The sequence below is a fragment of the Peromyscus eremicus genome, chromosome 6 (assembly GCF_949786415.1).
Source record: "Peromyscus eremicus chromosome 6, PerEre_H2_v1, whole genome shotgun sequence".
Taxonomy (NCBI): domain Eukaryota; kingdom Metazoa; phylum Chordata; class Mammalia; order Rodentia; family Cricetidae; genus Peromyscus; species Peromyscus eremicus.
In genome coordinates this window covers 125,859,311-125,878,524 of record NC_081421.1, presented here as the reverse complement: position 1 = coordinate 125,878,524, position 19,214 = coordinate 125,859,311, and the positions used below count along the sequence as shown (strand labels likewise).

At 38.0% G+C, this 19,214-nt stretch overlaps 2 protein-coding genes across 7 annotated transcripts in view; one reads left to right on the top strand and one right to left on the bottom strand.

Moving 5' to 3' along the window:
- Lrriq3 (leucine rich repeats and IQ motif containing 3) overlaps positions 1 to 12,162 on the bottom strand; it is a 111,701-nt gene extending 99,539 nt beyond the window's left edge. For 2 of the 6 annotated variants that reach the window (XR_009379955.1, XM_059266494.1), the window contains exons 1-3: positions 11,697 to 11,938; positions 5,756 to 6,004; positions 4,450 to 4,773 (exon numbers count right to left, since the gene is read on the bottom strand). Coding sequence is in view for 1 of the 6 variants with exons in the window: in XM_059266494.1 (XP_059122477.1) it covers positions 4,450 to 4,773; positions 5,756 to 6,004; positions 11,697 to 11,873 (750 nt within the window). In the remaining 5 variants the exon portion in view is untranslated. The other 4 variants (XR_009379960.1, XR_009379957.1, XR_009379958.1 and 1 more) reach the window with 4 other exon arrangements.
- Fpgt (fucose-1-phosphate guanylyltransferase) lies at positions 11,924 to 19,010 on the top strand. Its single transcript, XM_059266496.1, has 4 exons — positions 11,924 to 12,051; positions 13,797 to 13,964; positions 15,341 to 15,433; positions 17,485 to 19,010. Exons 1-4 carry the CDS (start codon positions 11,961 to 11,963, stop codon positions 18,936 to 18,938), a joined length of 1,806 nt encoding a protein of 601 aa, XP_059122479.1. The 5' UTR covers positions 11,924 to 11,960; the 3' UTR covers positions 18,939 to 19,010.
- Positions 19,011 to 19,214: the final 204 nt, after the last annotated feature.

Below are 19,214 nucleotides of genomic sequence, written 5' to 3'. Positions count from 1 at the left end.
TGATTCTAAACTAGTCAGTCTAATGAAAGGAATTATAATAAAATCTAGGCAAACCATATATATTTTTAAGCATAAATATCAATAATCAATAAGATATGACAGATGATACAATAATAATGAAATGTTTATCCTAACAGCATGCAGAGTGATAGAGATTAGTGTTAATGCTGGCATAAAGCATAGAGAGGCATTTGAAGAGAAAATAATAAGGCTTTGTCATGGAATCTACTTTACATGCTGACAATAGGAAAAGCTCTAGAAGCTAATTCCAAAAGCACATGCTATTCAGATTACATAAAAATTCTAAAATGGGATCATCTTCAATCAGCTCCTTATTCTAAGTAGCTTCTGTCATTATAAAAGTTTTCCATTCTATGTGTACTGAGTCTGGAAGGTCTGCCACTTCTTTTTCTGTCTGTGAGAGGTTTTCCATCAGAACCCCCTCAACATGCCTCACTGTTTCTTGGAATATTTGAAAACTATAAAATATACTAATAAGCATAAGTATTTGTTTCAAATAAAATAAAACCATACTTCATAGCTATTTCACCTTTTTATTCCTTGGAAAACATATTCTCTTTTGAATAGTATGTTCATTCACCATATAAAATGGTGAGAATGTGTGATTTCTTCACATTTACAAGAAAGAATTTTGTAGCACTTTAAATTAGTATTTCTAAAACTCTCTTGGTTAACACAGAGATACTGGAGAATTCTGCTCTATTAATCACTGTAGAACTAGGGCACAGAATAAAACTGTCACAGAATCCACAGAAGGTACAGAATAAAGGGAGCATGGACTGTGGTAGGCAATAAGAAATTTGTTTTTTTATGAGATACTTCTAGATACATAGTTCACACAGCATTTCCAGATGTTCATCTAGCTTGTTACAGACATACCTATACTGCTAAATGTCATTACATGGTAAGAGTAGATCAGCTTGGGGAACCATTTTCATTTGGGGGTTTGCTGTGGCTGGAAGGGGGTTTGTCCCTCAAGAGTCTATGTATTGAAGGTTTTATTCCTAATGTGGCATGTGGAGGTGAAGGTTTTAAGAGCTGGTGCCTATAGAGGTCATCAAATCACCCCACTGCCCACAGAAGGAACAGGGTAGCTTTGAATGGATCACCATGAAACCAGAGTGTGCCCTCACCCAAGGTTCTCTGCTTTTCATTTTTAGTGTAACCTTCCACGTGTGCTCCACCATTCACTATGAGGTTGATGGCAGAGTTCCCTTAGCTTCCACAAGTGAAGTGAATAGGCCCATTATTTCATGAGTAGCCTGTTTCAGGTGTTTTGTTGTAATTGTAAAAATTGAATGCTGGGTAGCTATAGAGAAACTGCTCAAAACATTCATGAAGAATTTATGTTTTCCAAGACTTAATCCTTTATTTCTCTGGGAAAAATTCTAAGACAAGCAACTAGTGAATCACATGATAATTCCATGATCAGTTTCAAAAGAGACTAACAAAATCCTTCCCAGAGGTTTCTCTGTATACTTATAAGAATTTGGTGACAGTACTTATTTTTTTTTATTTTGGCCATAATTTGTACTTAAAAATAAACAAAAGCAAAACAAATAAAAAGACAATCTGTTATTTAACTTGTATCCCCCTAACGGATAGCAACATTAGACACACATGTGCTCAGTGTGCATCTGTGCACTTCTGTGATGAAAAGCCACTGACAGTTTTGGTGACTGTTTAGTAGTCGTGCTTTGTGTTCAGCTTTGAAAGTTGCATATGTCCCATAGATTCTAGGCCTGGATCAAACATTTCTTTCAGTAAGGTGAAACATTTAACTATTCATGCCCTTCTTTAAGTTGCTGAACTTCTAGCCTCCAGTATTCAAGAATGTTAAAAAAAAAAAAAACTGAAGAAGTTCTATGACTTGAAGGAATCCTGAAAATATATGCTAATGGCATTTGGTGATTGGACCACTGAGAGGGATTACTTCATGAAGTCTCTGCCCTCTTGAATAGGTTTAAACTTTCATCTATTATGGGATAAATGAATTAATGATTTACCAGTGAGATGGCTTTGCTACCAAACTGAGCTATCTAGGACATGCTCACTCTCTTGTGATGACACCACTGTCACGTTCTTATGATCTGGGAAGGCATCACCACACTAACTGTAAATTTCACCCAAACTGCAAGTAATATGCCTTGGACACGGTTTTCCTGACACTTGCAACAGTTTATGACCGTGGGAAGCTTGCTTATCAGAACTACAGTGAGAGGAGATGGTAGAATGCTTAGAAGGTATGGCTTTATTGTGATTAGGTGACTCGTGATTAGCCTTAGAAGGAGTTCTTGTGGAACATTCCTTAGTTCCCATGTTATTACAAAAGAAGCAAGCCTGGCGCCCGAATCTCCATGCTTCCTGTCTCACTGTAATTCCCATGTTTTCTTCTCCTCTAGTAGCTCATCTGACCTCATTACAGCTAAACCAAGGGCAGCACCTGCTTTTAAATGTATACTCTTTTAAGCTGACTGCTGAAAGAAAAGTGAAGAATGGGCCATTGTAACATCTCAGATGGAATGTGAAAAGGTTTGGAAAAAGGAACTAAACCATCATCTTCATAAACTGACCAAAAATTCATCAGGAGTGTAACCATGCCTGATGGCTTTATGAAATACAGATTTTAAGAGAAAGGACTCTGAGCAGAGAGAGAAGAGGAAGAGATGAATCTGGATGTGGGAGAGACACCATAGGACATGGAGAGGAAATAGGAGGTTCAAGATAGAAGAGAGGTAAAAAGCCATGAGGCAAAATATTGATTAATATAAATGGGTTAATTTAGGATATAAGAGCTAGAGGGACAAGCCTAAGCTATAGGCCGAGCTTTCATAATGAATAAGTCTCCAGGTGGTTTTTGTGAGCTGCAGCCCAAAGGAAATTCTGACTACATATGGTGCCCAATGCATGGCTCAAATATCCAAACACAGGACCTGAGAAAGCTAAGAAAAATTCTAGACAAGGAGCTAGATGTGGGTTTCTAGTCCTACAGTCTCTCAGGCAGGCCAGTGCTCTGTGTACAGATATGTGGCTACCAGCCATTGCCTGAGGGCTGTAGCTAGCTCCCAGCACCATACACCAGTTCCATTTGCTACCTTGAGCCACATGGCAGCTGACATGGCATGTGGCATTTGTCTCATATGGTCATGCCGTTCATGTACCGAGCACACAGTATGAGAGAATGGTTATATCTGCAGCCAGTATAACTGAAGTAGTTCACTGTACTAAGAAGGTTAGGTTCTTCATCTGTGACCCCTGCTTATCTTTCTGTCTCCCTCCCTAGACATTTCACTACTTCCTTAAAGGAACCTCTGTTATTTTGACCATCCTTGAAGAGATCACATATACTGCCACCATAGGGCAGAAACTAAGTGATTCTTTGCCTTGAGGGTGCAGGTTAAGACAACAGACTTAAAAGCTACCTCACTTTTATTTTTTTTAATTATTACAAAATAATTACCAAGCCCAAAATGTATTCAACTAATATTGAGAAACCACGTTCTTACTAGTAGTGTTTAAGGACCATAGGCAGTTACAACCTCGCAAGCTTCGCATTCAGCTTCCTCATGGTCAGTGTCCATTTGCCCCCTCCCAGCTTGATCACTGTCCACATTAATTCCTATTCTTCCTCAGATCCCCTCTATAAATGTAGCCATGTAACACATAATTATGTTTGGACAATGACAGATCACATAGGTAGTGATGGTCTCATGAGGTGACATCACCATGTTGTGTCACAACTGTCTTAATCTGTTCAAAATTCCATGGTGTTTTGACAGTGGTGGGGGCCACCTAGTAATCCCTCAAATGCACTCTATTGTTTATATCACATTTGAAAATATTTTTTTGGAAATCCATGATCAGACTCTGTCCTGTGTTTAATTAATTTTTTCTAAGAGCTGCAGAGTTAAGCCTTCCTTCCAAATTATCAGCTCTAAAACTCAAGTGCTATGAAGAATGAATGGTTATCGTTTTAAATCTATACAATAATGTGTATCCTCAGGGTTTCAAGTTTTCTTAAGAATGTTCAGTATTTTATGTCAAAAACATTTAGTTATATCTATTAAACTAAATCAACTGAATAACAAATATTTTTACCCTCTTCCATTAATATAAATTGTGTCTTATGCCATTTCAAAAATAAAAAGTAGTTCCCATGAAAATCAACATATATCAAAAGAAACATCTTTCAGACAAAATGTATTTATATACAACTTGATTTTAGATTGACATGTTTGCATAAGAGGCATACAAACTTTTATAAACTACCAGATATAAAGTCCATTGCTAATGTTTTCACCAGTGAATATTTTATAAAAGATACAAAACAATACCGTTAAACAGATTATATATTTGAGTATAATATTTAGAGCTAAAACTTTATATCTATGAACTGATTTTGAAGGAAACATTCATTGATTGAGTTACCTTTATCAGTGCTGGGCAAAGGTTAAAGAATAGCCTGTGGTTGAATGTCTTAAATCTCTCTGGAAGATGCCAGTTCTGAATGATTTCTTCATCAGATATAACGTGATGGTCCAGGGCTTTGAGAGGCCAGATACTATTGACAAGAACATGCCTGTAGCCTTTCTTAAGACTCACTGGGCAGTCAAACATGGTCAACCCTATAAGGCTTGCACACACATCTAACACGCAGATGTTCTTCAGCTTGGCAAGGCCATTGTCATGAAGGTAGAGGAGTTTTAGGTTCTTGAGTCCACCCCAAAAAGTTCTATCTGGAAGAGTCTTTATCTGAAATAATATTTAAAATATGTATGATTCATAAAATCTGCAAGGAAAAAATGGTGAAAAATTTAATATCATCTAAAATTCAGTATTTTGAAAATGGCAAGTGCCTAATAAATAAAACCAGAATCTCCAATTATCCAAATGATGAGTGCAAAGACATGATGTATTGGGTATTCGAAATAAGTTGCAATTAGTAACATAATGAATATATATACACACTCACGGGTATTTATATAGAGAGACCTTTCAGTGAAAAATACTTAGTACAATTCCAAATGACGTTCCTCACATAAAGAATTGAGGGCTCAAAAATATATTATTATAGTCTAGACTATACATTTAAGAAGTAAAAATATGGGGCTGAAAAGATGGCTCTGTGGTTAGGAGCTCTTGCTGCTCTTCCAGAGGACCTAAACCCACACTTGACAACTCACAACTACTGATAACTTCAGCACCCTCTTCTGGCTTCTGTGGGCACCTACAGTCACACACACACACACACACACACACACACACACACACACACACACACACAGATATACATGTAAATAAAAACAAAATAAATCTTTAAAGCAAAATAATTTAAAAGGAAGTGAAACACAGATTGGGGAGATGGTTCAGTGGTTGACAGTGTCTGCTCTTCCAGTTACTCAATTTCAATTCCCAGAACCCATGTGGGATAGATGGCAACCCTGTAACTCCAGATTCAGGGAATTGGGTGCCCTCTTCTGGCCTTTGTAGGAAGCTACACACATTTGGTACAGATACAAAAAGACTCTATACATACATAATTTAAAAATAAGAAAAGCACAATGTATACATTTTTACGTATCATTTAAAGTTTTAGATTACATGGTGTATTTTAAGTCTGTGGGCCTTATTTGTATATAATTTTAAGATTTTCTTTATAATTTCAATGGCTGGGAAGAGTGCTGTAGGTTAACAGGGGAAGCTCACTGACATGCAGACAGTAGTCAGTGCTTACCTGGTTTCCGTGGAGATCAAGTTTGATGAGCTTTATGCAGCTCTGCAGTGGCTGGATGTCAGTAATGAAGTTGTTAGAAAAGATGCACACTCTCAGAGAGATGCAGGACTGCAGATTCTCCATGGACTTCAGATGGAGGCCATTATACTTTACAAACACAAAGTCTTTCTGATCTTCTATTATATTTTCATTGTAGTGACTCCACTCTTCATGACTGGTAAGCTCTTTTGTGATTGTTCCATGAAACATCTAGGAAAGCAGGAGATCAATGTTTAAGAATGACCCCGGGAAATGAAGACTTGGCTCAGCAATTCAAACGACTTGTCACTCTTTCAGAAGACCTGGATTTGGTTCCCAGCACCAAATAGCAGCTCTCCAGTTTCAGGGGATCTGATACCCACTTGGTGACCTCCAAGGATATCCACATGCAAATGCCATATACACATATACAAAGCACAGACAAAGAGATACACACAAATATTTAAAATATAAATATTTACAAAGAATTACTTTCAAGTTTTAAAAATCTACATGAAATGAAAATACAATATTATCTACTATATAGTGATGATAAAAATGGATTAAAATAATTAAAATAAAAATATTTAAATCCTATAGCATCTTCTATCCCACAATATCTTAAATATCTAATATTGAAAGATTACCACTGTCCTCCCAATAAATTGGTGAAAGGATAATAAAACCTCACTTTCCACAGAATAAAGAACATACAATTTACAAAATTATCATTTCTACAGACGACATCAAACAAGAGACAAACAAAACTACAACTAAGTGTAGCATACATCATTATCCTGGTTTAAAGTGAATGAATGATAAAAATCACTCTGAAGTTTTAATAAGTTGATAAAAGGCCAACATTTTTGGGAGAAGCTAGAAGACACAGCCATAGAAAGTGAAGGCATAGTGAAGACTACCCACACAGACTGACATTTCCTAAAGAGATGTAGCCATCGCTGTGTGTGTCCGTAATGCTCTGCTTATCAGAAAACTAGGATTGGGGGTTATTGAAACATTTGGAGTTTGAATATAAAAATTGATTAATGCTTTATTATACAACTTTTTATGTTACCTTCCATATCTATGAATTTGCCCTCACTATGGGTGCGGTGATTTTTTAATTATGTTAAGATATTTTATTTGTGTGTTAATAAATAAAGTTTGTCTGGAGATCAGAGGTCATTAGTGAGCCAGGAATAGAAGTCAGGTGGTGGTAGCCCATGCCCTTAATCCGATCACATGGCAGGCAGAGTCTCTCTGTGGTCAAGGACACAGCCAAGTGTGGTGACCCTTGATTTTTTTAATCCCAGTACCAACCACAGAGACCAGGAGGTCTGTAAAGACAGGCAATGACAAGGAAGTCATATGGCTAGGCTTAGAGCCAATGACAAGGCAGAACAGGAAAGCAATAAAACACAAGACACACACAAAAAAGATCTCTCAGGGGAAAAAAATGACAGCAAATGATAAGCTAGAGGGAGTCGTGGCTATTGCTCTGATCTCTTGGGCTTTAACTCTGTGTTTAGCTCTATGTTTCTTATTTAATAAGACCATTTAAAAATTTGTCTATACTATGGGTAATTACAGAAGGCAGTTAGACATTGTCTTCAGGAGAATATATAAGCATAAATTATCTACCTGGTGGCTTTTTTTCAAGATAAACTATCCTTCCCATTAGAAGAACCAGCTTCTACCAATAGCAGATAAACTAAATCTACATGATCCAGATAAAAATAAATGTAAAAAATTCATATGAAGTTGATATAAAGACAAAAGATACTTTAATATCCTGGCCTAACACTATAATCCACAAACTCTAAAGTCACTACAGAATTTATGAAAAGGCGATTCATGAAATCCTATCTCTGATTTAGTGTATCAGGATTCCAGAGCTAAAGGTCTTTTAATCAGGCAATTCATGAACATTCTGACAGAGATTAGCCCAAATGAATCGCCCTTGCAAATTTAAAGCCACAAACTGGTACAAGTAGCTGTATCTCTATAATACAGTAAGTTCCATAGGCCCTGAAATACAGCCTGTATCTACATTGTGCCTTATTTGCTTGTTTTAATTACACAACTATGGAAGCTTCTCCCTGGGTTTTTCTTCTAAATACCTACCTTTTTCCCACTTTGGTGTAAAGCTTGGCTACCTTCAGATGATGACAAGGGTTTATGAGAACCCTGTATGCATGTTCACAACTGCCGAGAGTTGACATGTGCAAGGGCCTTGTTGTGTTCATAAAGCACTGTTTCTTCACTGCAGTCATCCACAAACAATGACTCTCACCCTGCCTTGACCCCTGAGCCTTTGGAGAAGGGTGTAGGATAGGTGTACCATTTGTGGCTGAGTGGTGTTCTGTATCTTTTTCTCTGCATCTTAATCAGTTGTGGGTTTCTGTTAATTGACATCTACTGCCGAAAGAAGTTTCTCTTACGAGGGATGAGAGATGCACTAATCTATGGTATAATGATGTCATTATGAGTACTTTAATACTTTCCATTTAGCAGAGTATAACAGTACTAGGTTTTCCAGTGAAACTCATTTTAGGCTGTGAATGTGGCTCAGTAGACAAACACTTGCCTAGTATTCACACGGACCTCTTTTGATTTTCAGCATTTAATATAACTCACTTTTAAAACATACAGGAACATTACATTTCATAGATATAGGATGTTTTATCAATCCAATCACCCACTAAGGAGATCTTAGCTGACTTAAAGCTTGGGAGATTACAAATAGAATTGCTACAAGCAAGTCTTCTCAGGTTTACATGTGCATGTTACACTTCGTTTGGATAAATATCAAGTAGTTACTTTCTGGATCATATAGTATGCGTTATCTTGTGATGAACTACCTTTGTCTTTGGAATCAGCTGTAATATTGTGTTTCCATCAGCAACAAGCTAAGATAAATTATTCTTATATATTCTTACTAGTACTTGGTGTATTGGTATCTTAAATCAAAGCCAGACAGATAGCTATATAGAGGTACCTCACTTTTTGAATTTGTAATTCCTACAGATATATGATGCTGAACATTTTTCTCTACGCTTGTTTGCCACATGAGTGTGTCCTTTGATGAGGTGGTTTTTTTGGCTCCTTTGTCCATTTTTTTGGATGGCTGCGATCTTACTGTTGAGTTTGAGAACCTTGTATTATTTTGGATATCAATCTTTCATCACATGTGTTTTACAATGTTTTCTCCTAGACAGGCACTAGACTTGCTATTTTCTTAATTTTCCTTTTTCTTCCAACACGTAAAATCATATTTTAAAAAGATGCTTTATATAAACAGTATCCATCCATATAAAGCATCAAGATTCTGTCTCTGTATCCAATTGAAACTGACTTTATGCTTCACTGCATCAGTATACAAATAATACATATATAGATGTGTGTAATTTTATATAACCACATCACTGTATATAGAGCTTTTATTTCAAATTATTTATCATACTTACTATTCCATCTTTTATTTTGAAACATATTTTAGACATTGTAATATAGTTATTCAAACAGATTTATCTCTCTTTTTTTGTTAAAGTTCATTGTGTGTGGGGTCATCCATTGAACATGGCTGACTTATCAAAGGCCACAGCCTTAAAGAAAATTGACTTACCCTTTCCCAGCAGCTATGAATTGTCCATAGCTCCTCTGCTAGAGGTAGGACTTGTACAAGTTATAACAACTGAGCTGGAAAATATACCTACTGGTACAATAGGGAACAGAATTTCATGGGGATAATCAACAACTTTCTGATTTGAATTTCAGGATTTAAGTCACCCTCCATAAGATAGAGCCCATACCTGACACCCAGAACTAGTAGCCAGATAAGTCATAAAGCTCTCATTAAGAACCTACTACTGTTATTCTGCTAAATAGATACAGCATTAAACTAACTCCTAATGATATAGCACTAGACTCATAGATCAGTGCATCTTTCAACCTTTATCAGAAAAGTTTCTTTCTGCAGCAGATAGCAACTAACATAGAGACTCACAAGTGGTCAATGTGTAGAGAATAAGACTGCACAATGCTCAGCTTCTTAAATTGCTCATCTATATTACACCATTTCATCCCAAGACTCAAGGATCATTGTGGAAGGCACGTAGAAAGAGGATAAGTGCCAGGCACAACAGGGAAGCTGCACTTATACTCACAGCAGTTGTGACAGCATGCACAAGCTGCATGAGACCTGCACAAGCTCAAGACAGAGCTAATTCCAGCATGGAGAGAGAAGGTTGGCATGATGTTCCATACGTTATTTTTAAATTTTACTGTAGTGGTTTGAAAGAAATGGTCCCCACAGGCTCATAATGAGTGGCACTATTAGGAGGTGTGGCCTTGCTGGAGTAGGTGTGGCCTTGTTGGAGTGTGTAACTAGGGGTGAGCTTTGAGGTCTCAGATGCTCTAGCGATGCTGTGTAGGGAAGTCTCTTCCTGCTGCCTGTGCATCAAGATGTGAACTCAGTTCCTTCTTCTGCACCATGTCTTCTTGTGTGCCACCATGCTTCCTGCCATGAGGATAATGTACTAAGCCTCCGAACTGTAAGTCAGCCCCAATTAAATGTTTCCTTTATAACAGTTGCCATGGGCACGGTGTCTCTTCATAGCAACTGATACCCTAAGACTTTTTGTTTTCCACTTGTAAGAATGTGTGGTACTCTAATATGTAGGACTTTTTGACTTTTATTATTCCCTTGGAATTTCAACCTAGTTCCATAGTTGAAAATTAACTCGATCTGTATTCTAACAACTCACAAAAACTTCTAGCCAGACTAGTCTTGATCTCCGGAACTACATACATAATGCACACAGACACACACAACAATTTCCACTATATATGCACACATGTTTGTTCTATATATCTAATATTAAATTAAATGTATCCTCTTACCATTTCACTATGCTTCCCTATATATAGCTTTCCTCATCTCATTTGCTGGCCATTTCATCCTCCATCAGTGGACAGATGTTGTTGCTTTTGCCTTTAGAATGTTTCTAGAATCTAAGCAATTTCTCACCATCCCCCATTATAATCTTTTAAATTTCCACCAATTCTTTCCTGTTTGCACTATTTTAGTAGCCTCCAAAAAGGCTTTCTACTTGTATTCTTGTCCTACACACTGACACATTTCAGTGTGTCCCCTTTAAACACAAGGGAAGTCTTATCAAAACCCTGGCGTTACTCCAACTCACTCAAAAGTAGAAATCACAAAATCTGACTTCTACTGCTGTTACTCAGACCCTTTAACTTTCTGTATTTTCTAGATTTTCTTCAGCAAGAATGCACTGTGAAACAGTAATCTTTCCCCACAAATGTCTCTACTTTAAATACAGAATTAAGTGCTAAAGTCAAGACTTTAAATAAAAGACTAAGGTTACTTAGAAACTTAGTTAAGTTCATAGGAAATTGCTTTGCAGAATTCTGAGCAAGACTTTAATGAAGAGAAACTTCCCAAGCCAAATTGTAGAGGAGGATAGGATTTCTGGGTTTGAGATTGAAGTCTTCCTTAAATGTTGTTACTTACTATATGCTATGTGTAAGAATGGAGAGATTAATCTGGAGAACTCATTATAAACTAGGCACTCTACACGAGAAATACATATTATCAGCCGATGAAAGCATGTTCAATAGGGCTGACTTCCCGATATCGGGCACTATTGGGCATCCTAACCTACACCTTTGATAGAACCCCTGAGAAGCAAGTGAACACAACTGAGCGCCCTCTTGCTCAAGTTCAAGACTGTGCCTGAGAGGTTGGCCGACTGAAGGAAGCAGCGTGGTCTGGTCCGACATACAGCATCCCACGTGGGCCGGACCTGGGGCGCAGGGGCCCCCTGAACCCGAGGTTCTGCGACCCGGCCTCCTTGAGAGGCCTTCTGACAGGAATGGAAGCTCTGTGCGGGCCGGTCACCTCGGCATCTGGGTGATGTTCCACTGTGCTCGGCGGGCCGGTCCCCTCTGGCACGCCGCGGGCTGTCGGGCGTGGACAGGCGGGAGCCGACGGCACAGCCCCACGCAGCCCGGGCACAGCTAGGTGCCCATCTGCACACAGAGCGTTGCCCCGGAAACATGGCCAGCGCACACTCATGGCATCCTAGCTTTCCCAGTCTCCTGGACTCCAGGACGCCGTGACGTAGCAGCACGGCAGGGGCGGGGCGTGGGATTCGGAGTGCGCATGCGTACTATGCGGGCTCCCGGAAGTCGGGCCATGGCGTCTCTCCGGGAAGCGACCCTGCGGAAACTGCAGCTGTTTTCGGAGATGAGAGGTACCTCGGCGGAACCGAGTTCTCTGGCCCCGTGCACGGAGGGCGCCTTCCCGCGGACCCCTCGCCGCTTCCTGTCCCCTGCCTTTCTCTTCTCCCTCTGCCCCTGCGCCTCTTCTTAGGTGTCAGGATGGAACAGTAAGAACTCGTGACGTGGCTTGTGAGGCTGTGAATGTAACGCACCGCCTAGCTCACTGGTTTGAAGTCAAGCTGCTTACAGAGTCTGAAGTAGATACCTCGTTTCTTCCCTTTTCCCCAGTCCCCTGCATACTCACCAGCTTATTCCTATTTAAAGTCCAATATGAAGCCAATTGTGACTTTGAAAATTCTAAATTTAAGTTTGCACAGATGGGTGCTTGCCCTTGTCTGAACAGCTGCCTGATAAAACTGGTGTTTGTGACTGTCTAAAATGTAGGGATTTATATTTGGATATCAGTGTTTGGAATTATTAAATCCTAGGTAAGGAATCCCTCCCTCTCCTTCCTCCCTCTCTCACTTCCCCCTTCTCCCTTCCCTCCTCCCTTCTCTTTTAACTTGTTAAATAAAAGGTCCTGTATCTGCACAAGACACCCCAAGACCAAGTTCTCAGCACAAAGATTTATTTGCCCCAGAACAAAGGGCAGGAAATAAGAGACAAAGAGGGGAGACAGAGGGAGAAGGGGAAGGGAACAAGGGAGAGGGGGAGGGGGATTTGTCCTGGAGGGACTGAGGACTGCCCCTCTTAGAATAGAGAAGAGACAGACATGTCCCATAGGCTAATGGCAGTTTATAAAGGTAAAAGAGAATAGTGTTAGAATGAGGTGTTTGATTTTGATGTTAATTAGGGTAGCCAAAAGGGGGCTTTTGATTGCTGGACTTCAGTACTTTGACAGCTGGACCTTGATAGTCTCAGGGGGAGGGAATGGCCAAATGAGAGACTAGACAGACCTTGGTGGCTAGCTTTAGGAATGCAATCTAATGGTTTTTATCAAGGCAGAGGGAATGGGGGAAGGGAAGGGCCTGCCAGTGCCATGTTTGCCATGCTCAGGCCACCTAGAGCCCCTTCATTAAAACCCTATTAATATTTTTGTTGATAAAGGAGAGGGTCCCACTGTTTGCCAGTGCAGTTTGTCATTTAATGAGTTCATTGGGGAATTTGATTCTAAGTTTTGTGTGGTATTCTGATGGCCTATGTAAGTTTAGTTCAGTCATGATAAATCCATAAAAAATAGTAAGAGCTGAGTCTGGTGCTGCAAGACTGTACACCTATCTACTTGGGAAGCTGAGGCAGCGGGGTCAAGGTTCAAGGACTGCCTGGATTACAGGAAGAGTCAGGGCCAGCCTGTCAATTAGTAAGATACTCTCTAAAAAATAAATGAAGAGAGAATTGGTCATATAGCTCAGTGATGGGGTGCTTCCCTGGCATACATAGGGCTCTGTGTTTTGCCCCCAGCACCACAAAGAAATTTAAAAATGAAAAGAACAAAGAAAAGTTAATAAACAGACAAAACAACCCACATTTCTACACAGAAATGTGGAAGGAGTTTAGAGTTGCTATTTCTCATCCACGGAACATTAAGGGCTCTAGTTCATGAAACTTGCTTGATTTGGAGCTAAAGATTGTTGTGGGGTTTTGTTGTGGTTGTTTGTTACATCTTATGAGGAAGCTGATAATGATTATCCTTTTGTCCTCCCCTCTTTTGAGCTGGGCAAGCTTGTAATAGGAAATTCTAATAATATAAAAAAAACTTCTTGCCATTTTCCAATAGGTAAACCCGTAGTGGCTGGAAAATTCTGGGATGTAGTTGCAATAACAGCAGCCGATGAAAAGCAGGAGCTTGCTTACAAACAACAGTTGTCAGAGAAGCTGAAGAGAAAGGAATTGCCCCTTGGAGTTCAATATCATGTTTTCACTGATCCTGCTGGAACTAAAATTGGTATACATTTCATGGGATGTTTATAACAGATTCTGAGCAAAATAATAATTGAATAATTTCTGAGCTTTATAGTTTATAAACTGTTCATCTCCACACATGGCCTTTATAAACTTTAAAATCTGAATCTAACTAAATTAACTCCTCTTAACAAGATGAAAGTCAGAGCAAAGATTCTGAGCCACTGTGACTTGAAGGTAAATTTGTCCATATCATTATATAAAAGAATTTTTTTTTTGCTTCAATACAATTACAGTAGACCTCATTGGAAGTTCTTTCCCAACCTAGTAGTTTCTTCAGAGATTTACATGAAGAAAACAAGTCAAAAGATTTTTGTATATACTTGGTCTCTTGGAACCAAAATATGGAATACAGATGAACCATGTCCAGTCACATAAAGTAACATAGAATATTTACTTAAACCCTGGGTTAATTCAAACTTTGTCATTGCAAATAAATAAATTATATTTTACCTTTGATTCTGTATAGAAAGAATTGCAAATAATTTCTTCTACTGTTTTATAGTTATTGCTTAAAAGTATTTTGCTTTGAAAGCCAGTATTCATCTTTAATTTACTTATTTATTTGCTGTGTTTCACTTGGAAGTAGTATGATTTTTATGAATATTTATCCCTAAAATTGTGGCTCATATGATAAGAAAAGCTAAAGCCTCTTCGTGTCAGGAAGACAATGCAAGTGTATGACACTGGTGTTGTTCTGATGATCCACTGTTGGTTCAGTATATGATACTGGTGTTATTCTGATGATCCACTATTGGTTCAGTATATGACATTGATGTTGTTCTGATGATGATCCACTGTTGGTTCAGTATATGACACCGGTGTTATTTTGATGGTGATCCACTGTTGGTTCAGTATATGACACTGGTGTTATTCTGATGATCCACTGTTGGTTCAGCCCTCACAGGAAGAAAGTCAGCACTGTGTGATGTCCCTTCTGTAGAGAAGAATTAGGTATACAGTATGTTAGTAATATTTAAAATATGTTGTACAAACCAAGTTCTTGCATTAAAAAAAAAACTCTAGTTTGAGTGTTGGGCTGTGTCATTCGGAAGAAGTCATTAAGCAAGTTTTCTGGTTTACAAATGCAAATGAATTCAGTGTGTCATAGATTATGTAATTTATCATTTCTTTCTTGACTATTCTTGAGAGATTATTACCTGCTGCTTTGCTATATTTCTTGATTAGTTGTTTGTTTGTTTATTTACTGTGACTGATCTGTTCTTCTGCCAATACCTTCTCAATCTATCTCATATTAACAAAATTCACATCTTCAAAATTATAACATTAAGTATATTATCATAACAAAATCTTAATAATTTTCTGTGAAGCAAATTGTGCTTTTGAATTGTTTTTCAGGAAATGGAGGATCAACACTTTTTTCTCTTCAGTGTCTGGAAAGCCTCTATGGAGATAAATGGAATTCTTTCACAGTCCTGTTAATTCACTCTGGTAACTTATTGGTTATTCATTTACATTTGCCCTCGAATTTTCAACCTTTGACACCTTAGGGACTTTATCTCCCTTGCAAATGATTTCCCCTACAATTTATTTTGTTTTAAAATTCATAGATGGTATTTTACTTTGGAAATAAATGTTCTTGGTTTTGGGGGTTTTCTGTTTGCTATTTTCAGTGTGTAAGTTATGATTTTCACAAAATTTATTCTTAACATTGTAGCTTATATGCATCATCATCTTTTGTGGTTATTTTATCATTTCATTTTTGGTTTGCAAATAGAAAATTATTTTTCACAAAACTCTTGAAAATGTGGGCATTTCTCAGGAGTCTGGAGGGGGAATTTTGTTACAAAAAAAATGGATGATGATGAAAATGATGATTAGATATTTCTCAAAACTTCTACCTTGAATTTTTGTCTGATTATTGGTAGTCAAAAGCTACAATATTTAACAGGTTTAAAAAAGGAAAAATAACAAATTACAGAGTTAACACATAAATATATATGTGAAAAGCATGTAGAATATTTCAAAAGAGAAAAATCAGAAGGATGTTGTCAGAATAGTGGGTAGGTTTTTTAATTCAATACATGTAATTATATTAAATATCTCGTTGCATGGAAACTTCTATTGTTTATCTCTTTAATTCTAGTGGGCTGGTGAAACTTTGGTCAAGGAAGGCCCAGCATTAGAATTCCTTCTTCATAGCTTCAAAGATGCTTTCTAATTCCAAGTTGCGTACACAGTTACATGACTCTTTGTACAGATGACATCATCATAGCACATCCAAGTCCTGCTTTAAACAAAAGTTAAGAATGTAGAAAAATTTACTTTAGTCTTGTAGAATAAAGGTAAAATTAATTGGACATCAGAAAAAATAAATAGCAAGAAATATAGTGGGCCCTCTGAATCCTGCAGACTCAGACAATGATGAACAGAAAGTATTTAAGGGGTAATAAAAATATGTCTGTATAAAATATGTGGACTTTTCATAATTCCTGGAATATCATTGCATAACCAGTGTTTATGTAAATATTACATTATGTTAGATAAAGATAGTATGGGGTACAGGCAAATAAGTGCCATTTCAGGTCGGGGGTGGGGGTTCAGTGTCCTTGGCTTTTGGATTCTGTCTGGGGTTGTGAACCAGTCTCCACAGTTGTGAGGAGGGTCTTTTAGTGTAAACTTTACTGTCATCTAGTCTTTGGAAGGTAAACAATTAAAATTAATTTTAGCTCTTATTTCTTGAACAATGTACTGTGTACAAAGTACTTTAAATGCTGCATTGTTCTCATTATACTGCAGCTGACTGCAGTAAATCTTCAAGTAAGTAGCTGAAGCATGCTAAGCCATAGGTGAGCTCATTTATCAGATCCTTTCCCAATACCTAAGTCTGCATTGCACTATACACCTTTCTTTACATAAAAAGGATTCAAGACATTCAATGTGTTTAGAAGAACATATTTCAGAAATCAAGACATTATGATGTTCGTCTTAGAAGGGAAAAGCCAATTTAAGTGAAAAAGTGGTATAATTAAAAAAATTGTTCTTAAGTAAATTTACATTTACTTTCTTAAGTATGTCTCACAAGTTGAAGACAGTGCATCGTGAAATGGATGTTTAACAGAGAAGTACATTTTGAAACTGTTTAACTGCATTAGTCTTTTACAACTTTTTCTGAGTACATCCCTAACTTATAACTTTAACCATGGTTGGAATGCATTGTTAGAAATGTTCATGGAAGATCAAGTTTTAAAATTGGTCCTTTTGTTAGTTATGCAATTGATAGAGAATACTTGATAGCCAGGCTTTGTGTGTCTTTCAATTATTTCCTGACCTAGAGTCTTTAAAATTGTATTACATCAAATTGCCATATGAGAAACACTCTTTGATGGTTTTGAAGTCTAGATGTCCTAATTCTACCCTTAATTTTGATTAGATACTTAGTATTAAATATCTTCAGAGGTATGTTATGCTATAACTGGTGCCACCAGATTTTGAAAATCTCTTCAAGAACATATTTTTAAATATTTTACATTGTTTTATAGGTGGCTACAGTCAACGGCTTCCCAATGCAAGTGCTTTAGGAAAAATCTTCACAGCTTTACCACTTGGTGAGCCCATTTATCAGATGTTGGAGTTAAAACTAGCCATGTACATGGATTTCCCCTCACACATGAGGCCTGGAGTTTTGGTCACCTGTGCAGATGATATTGAACTCTACAGTGTTGGGGACTCTGAGTACATTGCATTTGACCAGCCTGGCTTTACTGCCTTAGCCCATCCGTCTAGTCTGGCTGTAGGCATAACACATGGAGTATTTGTCTTGGACTCTGCCAGTTCCTCACAACATGGTGACCTTGAGTACAGGCAATGCTACCGTTTCCTCCATAAGCCCAGCATTGAAAAAATGCATCATTTTAATGCTGTGCATAGACGCGGAAGCTTTGGTCAACAGGACTTGCCTCGGGGTGACACAGCCAGTCTTCCATTGCACTCTGAGTATGTCTACACAGATAGCCTATTTTACATGGATCATAAATCAGCCAAAAAGCTACTTGACTTTTATGAAAGTGTAGGCCCACTGCACTGTGAAATAGATGCCTATGGTGACTTTCTGCAGGCACTGGGGCCTGGAGCAACTGCAGAGTACACCAGGAACACATCACATGTCACTAAAGAAGAGTCCCAGTTGTTGGACATGAGGCAGAAAATATTCCACCTCCTCAAGGGAACACCACTGAATGTTGTTGTTCTTAATAACTCCAAATTTTATCACATTGGAACAACGGAAGAATATCTGCTTCATTTCACTTCTGATAGTACATTAAGGTCAGAGCTGGGCTTACAGTCCAGCGCTTTCAGTGTCTTTCCAAATGTGCCTGAATGCCCCCATGAGACACCCTGTGTCATTCACAGTATACTGGATTCACGATGCTATGTGGCCCCTGGCTCAGTTGTAGAGTATTCCAGATTGGGGCCTGAGGTGTCCATTGGGGAAAAGTGCATTATTAGTGGTTCTGTCATAGTGAAAGCTGTGCTGCCTCCATGTTCTTTCATGTGTTCTTTAAGTCTGCAGATAAACGGACACTTAGAATACTCAACTATGGTGTTTGGCATGCAAGACAACTTGAAAAGCAGTATTAAAACCATATCAGACCTAAAAATGCTTGAGTTCTATGGAGTCTGTTTTCAGTCTTGTTTAGATATTTGGAACCTGAAAGCTACAGAGGAACTGTTCTCAGGAAGTAAGACACATCTGAGCCTGTGGACTGCTCGAATTTTCCCTGTCTGTTCTTCTCTGAGTGAATCGGTTGCAGCATCCCTTGGGATGTTAAGTGCTGTACAGAGCCTTTCACCATTCAGCCTGAGCAACTTTAAGCTGCTATCCATCCAGGAAATGCTTCTCTACAAAGATGTACAAAACATGCTAGCTTATAGGGAGCAAATCTTTCTAGAAATTAGTTCAAATAAGAAAAAGTCTGATTCAGAGAAATCATAAGTACAATATATTTTGCCTATGAACAGGATTGCAAATGCAGGCATTTTCTATAAACCTCTGACTTTTCTTTCTTTCTTTTCTTCCCTCTCTCTGTCTTTCTTCTTTTCCATTTTTTGGCTTGTTTCAGTAAAGCAACATAATGAAAATTATATTAATATAACTACTGTAGCATAGTAATAACAAAGTTACAGAAGGCCACTTTGGATGGAAAAACATTTCAGGATTAAATTCATGAAAGTGATGCTGTTTTAAATGTTTTTGCATTATTATAGCCTT

Coding starts and splice junctions, on each gene's coding strand:
- Fpgt (XM_059266496.1), top strand. CDS start 11,961: ATGCGTACTATGCGGGCTCCCGGAAGTCGGGCCATGGCGTCTCTCCGG. Junction 12,052..13,796: donor GCTGTTTTCGGAGATGAGAG/GTACCTCGGCGG, acceptor ATTTTCCAATAG/GTAAACCCGTAGTGGCTGGA. Junction 13,965..15,340: donor TCCTGCTGGAACTAAAATTG/GTATACATTTCA, acceptor ATTGTTTTTCAG/GAAATGGAGGATCAACACTT.